At 32.5% G+C, this 10,376-nt stretch overlaps 1 protein-coding gene across 1 annotated transcript; it reads left to right on the top strand.

Annotated features, from left to right (window-relative positions):
- Positions 1–316: 316 nt before the first annotated feature.
- LOC106690372 (uncharacterized) lies at positions 317–10,135 on the top strand (the record flags this gene model as incomplete). The annotated part of the gene is given in 3 exon segments (XM_067048282.1): positions 317–453; positions 2,865–3,041; positions 9,767–10,135. Coding segments are annotated over 3 exon segments (436 nt in total), but the record flags the coding sequence as incomplete, so codon positions are not given.
- Positions 10,136–10,376: the final 241 nt, after the last annotated feature.

Below are 10,376 nucleotides of genomic sequence, written 5' to 3'. Positions count from 1 at the left end.
GTGACGGAGTCGGGGAAAAATTTCCGAATTCGTGGTGTCATGTACCGTTTTGGCACCGCGAGTTTGGGAATTTTATTTCTGGCTCTTTGATGATTAATTTCTTTCCGTTTCTTTTTCAGTACCTATGGAGTTTAATCAATAAGTAATATGATAACATTATTAAAAAAAAAGATAGGAAACAAAAATAATCCAGGAAAAAATGCTTACAGTCGTGGTATCACATACTGTACCTTGACGTTCTAGGAATTAATGATCTGATGAGTTGAAAGATTAACAAATATTTACTATATTAATTAAAAATTTTCTTTTTTTCCAGTGCTGTAGCCGAAGGTATTCCCGTTGATCATCCACACTTAGTTCTAGTCTTCTATATGTGCCAATTATTTCTAAGAGAGCTTGGCAAATGCAGTCGACTTGTGCAATTAATACCAATGGACATGACTGGATATTTCGGTAATATTATCACTTCCACTAAAATCACTCATATTCGGTTTATATATATATATATATATATATAGAGAGAGAGAGAGAGAGAGAGAGAGAGAATATATTTATGAAAAGAATTTTTTTTTAAACAGTGAATTAGTAAAATTAAATCAGAAGAATATCGTTATTTTTATTATTTGTAATAGACTTAATTTATTTATTTCGGTTGTAGCTTAAAAACAACATTTTTTTTTCTTTTTTAATTATATCATAGTCAATCAATAATAAAATAAAATTGATAATAATAAAGAATGACCCATACAGAAGACAGCACTCCCTGGCTTAAATCTCCGAAAACACAAATCGTCCTGACCCTGGCATCAAAAGCAAAAACTCGCTATACTAACGGATCGACCACAATAGCAACAATAAATGGAGAGGCTGGTATCCATTTGCAGATTCCTGGAGAGAACATTGTTCCAACTGGCCTTGCTTCTTCGAGTTATCGTGCTGAACAAGAAGCAATCTGTGAAATGTTGAGACCTCGTAGGTCACTGAAGAGACCCGAAAAATCGAAAATTTAGTTTCTTACTAATGAAGCTTCAGTGAATGGAAGCCTTGAGGTAGTAGAGGGGAAAAGGCCTTAAAAAACGTACTAAGGATCTTGCAAGGCTGATGGTCAGGCACAATAAATTCATCCTGCAATGAACTGGACTCGGTAGATTAGCTGAAAAGAAGAGGGTTGACCAGAAAGCGAAGGAAGGAGGCTTGGGTAAGCAGTTCGACTGTGCCCTCAGCCTTGAAGAATTAAAGAGACTTAATCAAGCTGCCGTTACCCAACGATGGATTAGGAGGTATCCACATCACATCCCCGGAAACGTCATTCAGAACCTCAATCGAAGAAACCTCATTTTCCGCTTAAGGGCAGGGCACAACAGGCACAGAATCCACCTATTCCGAAAGCTTAATATTAGCTCCAGTACTCTCTGGGAGTGAAGAGGGGTGAACAAATATGCTCCAAACTTGCAGGATCTTTTCTGAGCAAAGGAGACTGATCTGGCAATTTTCAACTGACCACTGATTTTTCATTTTATTTCATGAACCTAAGAGAAATACGCTGATGAAGAAAAAAAATGATTAAGAAAAGTAAATTTATTTTTGCTTGAACTATTGTAAGGAAAAGTTACCTCATTGGAAATGTAATTCGCACAGAGAAACGTTGAACCCCTTGAACTAAAAGATATTATTTGAAAGAACAAATAGAGGTGAGAACAAATTCCTCCACGCGGAATCGTTTGTTTTCTACGAAATAACAATTTATAATACGTGTACATATTGTAAATAATGTTAAGGGAAGAACGACTCCATAAGGATTTTTAAAATGAACCATTCCACGGGATATTACGGCAAAAGAAGGGTGAGTCAATGGGAGTATTAAGAAAGCAACATGACGCCGCATTTTATGACCATTTGCATTAATATATATTAATTATACTATTAATTGTAAATATAATGAGATGACTGAATCGCGCCTGATGAGCTAAACGGTTAAAGTTGGAAGGATAACGTACGTATCGTTGCAATAGTAGTCTGCTAGAGTGAGTATCAACCAAACTACAGATAGGAGTATTGTGTCAGGTCGGACCTAGGCCCTGTTTCATAATAAAGTACAAACTAAGACTATTAGTCTTGTAGATTTATCTTAATTCAATTACACTGACATATACAATAGTAACTTGTACTTTAGTATTTTTTTAATTCCTGTAATTTCACTAATAGTCATCCCTATCACGAAAAAAACAAGTATTAGTATTGTTACCACACTAGTTTCTACACTTTTACTATTAACTAATACTGTTAGCTTTCATTATGAAACAGGGTCCTGGGGGGCCGTCCGTAGCTCAGGTGGTTGAGGCACAGGTCTTAGCACCCGGAAACTGCGTGCGCCACAGGTTCGAATCCGGCCTAGGGGGTGAACTTTTTCATTTCGTGGCGGCCACACGACACGGAAAACTTGATATCCTCTACCATGGCTAGAACAGGTTGGCCTCTTGACCTCTTGATAACCCCCCTCCCTCTCGTATGTCTAAAATCACCAGGAAGGGGATCACCAAAAAAAAAGTTTGATCTGGGGTTTTGTTTTTGGTGGAATTCGGTGGAGGAAGTCTTGCGGATAAAAAGTAACTTTATAGAGTAACCAATAAACAAGATGTATCTACTAAAACAACATTAACCTATAAAGAATTTTATTTAATAGGTTAGTGAAATAATTTTTTCATCTTATAACTTAGTCAATGAGTAGATCTTATATATTTTCATTTCCTTAACATAAAACTATTTCCACCTTTTGTATGCATGATTATTTGCTGATGATATGTTAGATTATTTATTTATATTGTTATGTTGAGCTAAATAAAATATTGTTTAAACAAATTTAGAGAATCGAGCCGGCCCATCTAACCTCGGAAACGTGATAAGTCAAATTTTGCTGTGTAAAACTATCGCACCTGACTTCAATCAAGAAGAAGTATGCAGCATTGCCAAAGATTCTGCTGAATTGACGCGTCTGCTTAATGAAATGCAAGAGTTTCTCCCGACTCAAGATACATCATCAGGTGAGAATTTTTTTTTTTAGAATTTCAAAGATTAATATTTATTTATTATAAAGATTATCAAATTTATATAATATATATTTGTATTTTAGTCTAATATAGTGAAAATATTTATAATTCTATTATTCTTTGATATTAAATTTCCTCTGTTCAAATATAAAATGGAGGGAGTAATGGGAGCTTAAGAGGGAGCTCAGAGCATCCGATTCAGAGCGGCGTTTGACTACTGTCAGAGTGTCGCACAAAATAAATCCTGGCACTCCAAATCTGGTGAATTTAAGGCGCAACGTCTACCGAGGTTTGTGAAGGAACTCATATTGTCGGAGCAGTTGTTCCAACCAGCGCCAGTGTAGGTTTCTTTGAGTGCACTTCAGCGTAGCGCTCCCCTCGCCCCACATCCTTTATTCATCTCGATCCATATCAATAAGTTCCACCTAATTCGATGTCTTTCCAGATTCTCTGCACCACTTTTCAATACATTTCCTAAATTTAATTCATGGGCTACGAACAGGTCGTCTTCCTTTTGGCTTTATCTCATCATAATGTTTAATTTAATGCTAACTTTTAGTCCCAATATTCGTGGATATAATATTTAAATCATCTCTGATGATCTCGTTTTGGATACAATCTTTCCAAATATTCACCAAAGGAATCTCATTTCAGCGCAGTGATCAATTTTTCAGTATCCTTTTCAAGGGCTGGTCCAATTCTCTTCCACGCTTAATGGAGCTAGAAAAAACACCATTTTAAAAAACAATATCGTCTCTGTACGATATTGTTAATATGGAAGTAGACTCCATTAACTTCGCTTACTCAATTTCCAATCCCCGGCCTTACCTTGTCTTTTCATTAGCCAGAGTGCCTTTGGAAGATATTTTCATATTCCAGTATTTCTCCAGTATATGTAATTCGTTTATAATGTTTCATCCCTCCCATTTACATCATTTTACTCTCGGTAGTATCTCCATATCTTTCCCCAGCTGTTCTTCTCTCCAATCTACAATAGCTTTTTCTAGGTTTTTATTTATTTATCACCCTACCCTGCTTATTATACAACACGGGTGTTCGCAGCAGTGGATACAACTCACTGCTACATATGACAAACATTTACATAGCTGTGCACACAGCTTCCTCTTGCTACAAATATATCTTGCTCTTCTACAGAGGCATTGCTGATGTATTTTTTTCTCTCCTACCCAGGGAGAGTAGAGCCCACAGCTTCATTCCATCCGTACACGAAGGTCTTGTAATGCGGGTAGTTTTCTTTCTTCTTCAGCTCAGAACATAGAGTCCTGTTTCCCTCATTATTTTCGCTCTCAGTGCTTCATAGGCGGTACAGGCAAGTATGACGTGCTCGGAGGTCTCTAGAACCTGACCAATAGGGCATAGATGATCGATGTTTATGCCATGTACTTTTTCTAGTTTCGCGTTAAAGTAAAAAAATAACACGGCAAAGATAAAACCTTGAGTTAGTACAAATTTCTAGATCTCCTGTTACAGATTTTAATGATTTCAAAGATTTTTCCTTCTTTTTGTACCAAAGGAATGTCCACCTCCTCTCTTGAAACGGAATCAAAATCCATTTTAAGATCCGAAAAGGTCCCTTTCGTCAGCCTCAAACTTTCTCCAGATATGGAGGGAACTTAGTTTAAATTCATAAATAATTACATAAAAACCAGCTTAGTGGGTTTGGTCCTTCTTTTTGGGTTTCTGTGGTATAAAAGTCGTATTATTTTACTCTATATTTTTCAATCCATGTCCTCTGTTTCAAGATTCTTGTTTATACTTTAAATCATAAGACATAGTTTATTAATCACGCCTCTTTTTTACTATTATGTGAATCTGCTCCACATGAGTTAGCTGTAAATACTATTTACTGTATTTAACACTTATGTCAGCGTGCTGGAATATGACTTAATTCCTCCTACCCTTGTAGACATTACAAGTCTAACTACCCAGTTGCATAGGATGCTTTGAAAATACCTTCGATAATAGCGATTACAAGTATAAAGATCTGTATAATATCTATATTTCGTGTTTATTACAGCTTTAATTATATATTTGTATTATATATACTGATGGCATATACTGACATTTTTATATCAATGCTAGCATAAATGAAGATCAATAATTGAACTATATTATCAATAACACATGTATGAAATTAAATGAAAGATTTTTTTAAACTGCACTTAAAAATATCTTTCATTCCGTCCCATCAAATACAGTTTTTTTTTTTCAAAATGTGCAAAAAAAAATTCAGTAATTAAAAAAATCATTACTTCATCATTATGAACTAAGGAATTACCTTGGATTTTTTTCATGTACATTTCAACTTAAAAACAAATTCATCACGTTATGTTTTCAGTAAAACTTAAGCTTTATGTTTTCTTATGTGAGGTAAAAGTGCCCCAGGGATAAAAATTTGCCAACTTACACATATGTACACCTTCACATCATATTCTTATTCTCCACAAGTTTCATTTATTAGAAATAAACAACATGTTACTTAAAATCATTATTTAAATTAATACATATCTGAAAAGTTAACATCCCTTATTATTATTTTTTTTTTAGCATTTTAAAGAGGTCGATCACAGGCAGGAGTTGGGGGAGTATTTTGAAACATTATAATTTTCTATTGTTTTTTCTTAATTTTATTTTATATGCACTGTTTCACTTAGATGTCAATGTTGTAGTACAAGAGCCGGGAAGAAAAAAGGCACTTACTCACCCCAATGTTTGATTACTTTAATGAAAACTAGGTATAATTACTAGTCAAAATTGATGAGTCTGCCAAATATAGGGAGGCGGAATAAAAAATAAAAACAACACTAGAAAATCTAAGAGAACATTATTTAAAGAAGAGTAAATTTGCTGAAATATTAGCCTTAAAAGAGCTATTTACTTCCAATAGTTCTCAAGATATAGCTTTTTAAAAAGGAAAATTTCTTAAAAATCTACTGAAAGATTATTAGTTAGTTAATTTATTTTGAGAAATCGACATCTCAGGAACTATGTGACGTACAGATGTCTATTAGCACTCAAATTAAAGCTAGTTTAATGGACTATAAAGTTGTTTATGACCTTTACGTTCGTAGTAATAGTAGTTTTCATGATATTTGCTAAAATAAATTGATTTATAGTTGTTCGGACAATAAGTTTGATTTATGAAAAACTACATTTCAGAAACCATTGGACGTACAGATGTCTGCCAGCGCTCAAATTAAAGCTAGTTAAATTTACTACAAAAATGTCGATTAGGTTTTTCTTTGTAGGAGTAGTAGTTTTTATGATATTTGACAAAATAAACTTACAAAAAGTTAATTTCTAGTTGTTCGGATTAAATGTTGGATTTTTGAAAAATATATCTCTAGATCCATAAGACGCACATATGTCTGCCATCACTAAAACAAAGGAAATTTAACTTTCTATAAAGTAGTTTATGACACTTATCTTCGTAGGGGTAGTAGTTTTTATGATATTCACATATGAATATAAATTTGGCAAATGGCTAGTAATTATACATAGTTTTCATTAAAGTAATCAAAAATTGGGGTGAGATAACTGCCTTTTTTCTCCTCTTGGGCTCTTGTACTATTGTGTTTAGTCACGCACCTGGTGAAATATCACAGACATTTTTTGTTCACGATCCAAACCTTAGAACACAGCGTTTAATACCCATTTTCTTTTAAAATTTATTTTTCTTAAATTTTTCTCATTTTCAAGTTCTATAAAATAATTGTATTTAAATTTGTATTAAAAAAACTATGGGTCTACAGGATGTTGAGAAGGACAAGCCGAAGTCAGAAGGCATCTTTACCCAAGCCATATTGTCACTCACATTTGTTTCCAACTTTCTGAAGTGGAGATTTTTGAAATTTTTATCGAGACCCCTGGACTGGCCCTATCATTCTAAATTAAACACGAAAGTATTGCTACAAACAAAATTTACCTGACTACAAAAATGACCTCCATTTTAAACCTTTGCGTACAATTTTTTGTTTCCAAAAAAATATTTAAATGAAAAAAATACATCAATTATAGAACAACTATATTATTATAATTAACCCTTTGAAGTAAAGAACTGCATTAGATATTTTTTTATTGTAAATATTATATTCTATCGATGTAACAGACAATGGTAATAAAAGTAAAAGTAAAAGAAAATGGTAATAGGGATCAAAGATCACATTTCACCGTATTTACAGAGTTATAAATTAAATGATAACAAAATAATAAATATAAATAAAAATAATAATAAATGATAAATAAATAAAAATTGGACCTAAAGTAAAACATCTTTTTTTTTTTTTTTTTTTTAATTTATTTATTTACAACTTTACATAAATACATCAAGTAAATTTGAGAAAATCATAATGGTATGGTACAAGCATGTAGAGAAACTATCCAATGGCAGCACTCTAAAAACATTTTTACAATATAAGGTCTCAAGCCCATCTTCTTTTCAGATGCTTCGGAGGATTCTCCAAAATAAAAGAGGAAGCAAGATTAGAAACTAATGGGTTTTTAGTGGTTAGGGATTTTGTAATGGAAGGATTGATATCTGGTTCGGGCTAGATCGGTTACAAATGGAACATTAAGGTCTTTGTGGATTATTTTATTTGTGACAACGTATTGAGGATTTAGGATTTTACGAAGGATTTTGGATTGTAAGGAATGTCGAGAGGAATTTTTAGAGGAAGGTTTAGTGGAGCCCAGAGTTCAACGCCGTAAGTCCAGATAGGCCTTATAATTGTCATGTAAATGAGTCTTTTGTAATGAATTGGAAGTTTGGACCGTTTGTCTAGTAAGTGCTATAATAGTCGAAATTGACGTGCAGTTTCCTGTCTTTTCAGCCTTGTGTGAGGATTCCAAGTTAGTCGCTTGTCCAGATGTAGTCCAAGGTAGCGGATCTGTTCGACAGGGGTAAGGGGAACATTATTGAAGTATACTGTGGGGAAGTCAGTAGGTTTACGACGTAGGGTAAAGGCAATTTGATGGGATTTGTTGGAATTTATTTTAATCCTCCAATTACAACACCATTCTTCGAGGGCTGTGATATAAACAACATCCTTAAGCACATTCATCCTCGGAACTCCGAGTCGAGCTTGTCCCCCCACTTATGAATGAAAAAGTAGGATTAGCGCTTCTCTCTCAACCGCATCACTGGTTATACATTTTAACTTACTTAAACTGAGAAAAATTCCATCACGTCAAGATTTGTGTAAAACTTTTTTTTTTGTTAAATTTCAAAAGTGAAGCGTGAGAAATGGAGGTAAGATCTTCAAAAATTTTATTCTGTGATTCCACTTCGAAAAATCTAAAAAAATTGAGGACGTTAATATGGTTAAGGTAAAGATGCCTTTTGACATTGACAACCTGGGCCCTGTTTTATAATAAAGTACAAATTAATACTATTAGTCTTTTCGATTAAACTTAATATAATTACACGGACCTGTACAATAGTAACTTGTACTTTAGTACTTTTTAACTCCTGTAATATCACTAATAGTCCTCCCTATTATGAAAAAAAAGTATTAGTGTAATTAACACGCTGTTTCTATAATTGTATTTTAAACTAATACTATTAGCTTTCATTATAAAACAGGGCCCTGCAGATGATGAGAAATGGAGTTCATTTTTATACTCAACACACTTTATAACATCTAATTTAGAAAAAATATACCATGCACTAGATTTTTTTTCCAGACCTGTGTTCTAAATTTATTTTTCATTTACATATTTCTGAAAAAAAAAAAATAAATAAGCATAGGCTTGTGTTCCCATTGTTCGATAAAATTATCTTCAGTAAATGGAAAATTAATTTCTTCAGTTAAATGCTGTTTTGAATTATCATGCATATTTCATTTGTGAAATCAAATAGCAATAGCTCAAACAATTAACATGTAGATCAGCCTTTTATGAAAACCGCAAATGTAATTGTAAAGATACCCCCAAGTTAATTGGTACCATGGCCCCATCTCCGGGCCTTGGCCAATAACTGAGGCGAGTTTGTAAATATTTTCAAATATTGTATAAAATCTGAGTCGATTGATGGTCCTAGACTCAGATAGTTTCAAATAAAGCATATTTAAATTTATTCTGGATTTAAGTTATATTTTTTCCCCAATCTACAGATAATATGCTCTCTTCGTTTAAGAAGTAATTTTTTTTCATTATTATTTTATTTTGTAATATTACTTATTTACAGGTAATATGGATTTGAGAGCAAATTCACACTATATTTACAGAGATATAAATTAAATGATAATAAAAAAGAAATAGAAAAATAAATATTGTAAGAAGATAGTTGACCGTACGAAGTAGATTGTAGGAAGATAGTCCAGGTGGCGGTCAATAAAGGTATCAAAATAGTAAAAGAAAACTATTTATTTTTAACCAACGTTTCTTCGCCCCACATTGCAGAGCTTCGTCCAGGCATGGAACACTGAGATCTATCTGACAGCTCTGACGAAGCCCTGCAAAGTGGGACGAAACGTTTAATTTACAATAAATAGTTTTGTTCACTATTTTGATACCTTTATTGACCGCCACCCGGACTATCCTCCTAAAAAAAGATAATTATAAACAAATTAAATCTAAATTTAACATCTTAAAATCATACTATATACACACATTATTGAAAACAAAATAAATTAATAATAATATTAAAATAAATAGTTAGATAAATTAAATTACCTTTAATCAATGATATTCTGTTTCAGAGAGACCTTCTGCTCTTACAAACGAAGAAGGAAGTAGCAGATGGACAAAGAAGAGGAGAAGGAGTTCCTTGTACAAACGTTTTGGAACATTTTGCTGTATCAGAAGACCATCATATTTGTGAATTAAATCTCACCTTGAAATGGAATGAAGGCAAAGCAGTGAATCTATACCTGACAAAAAAAAAAAAAAAAAAAAAAAAAATGTAAACCTGAAGATAAAGTATCCGTGGTTTATTTAATAAACACTTGAATTCTAGTTCCCTGAAAACAGTATTTAAAATTAAGAAAACTACAATTTATTGAAAATAAAAGAAAGTTATTTTTCAAAAAATCATATATTTAATAAATAATTATGTTTTAAATCATGTAATTCTTGTATGCAAATCAAAATAAAATAGTATCGGTTTCTATGTTTAATAATATAATATTTTTTTCTTTAATATAATGTTTTCTTAAAAACAATTTTGAAAAAAAAAATTAATTGAAACGATTTATTCCTGTTGTAACTTATGACTTTTTACTTTTATTTGAAATCCAAACAGGGTCATTGTTTAAAAGCATTTCAATAAAATACATGAGTAGCCATGTTTTATATATATGAAAAAAATAT

This window comes from Halyomorpha halys, unplaced genomic scaffold (genome assembly GCF_000696795.3).
Source record: "Halyomorpha halys isolate HHAL.00 unplaced genomic scaffold, Hhal_1.1 Scaffold1688.1, whole genome shotgun sequence".
Taxonomy (NCBI): Eukaryota; Metazoa; Arthropoda; class Insecta; order Hemiptera; family Pentatomidae; genus Halyomorpha; species Halyomorpha halys.
The sequence above is the reverse complement of the archived record's forward strand: the minus strand, read 5'-3'. Positions and strand labels throughout refer to the sequence as shown.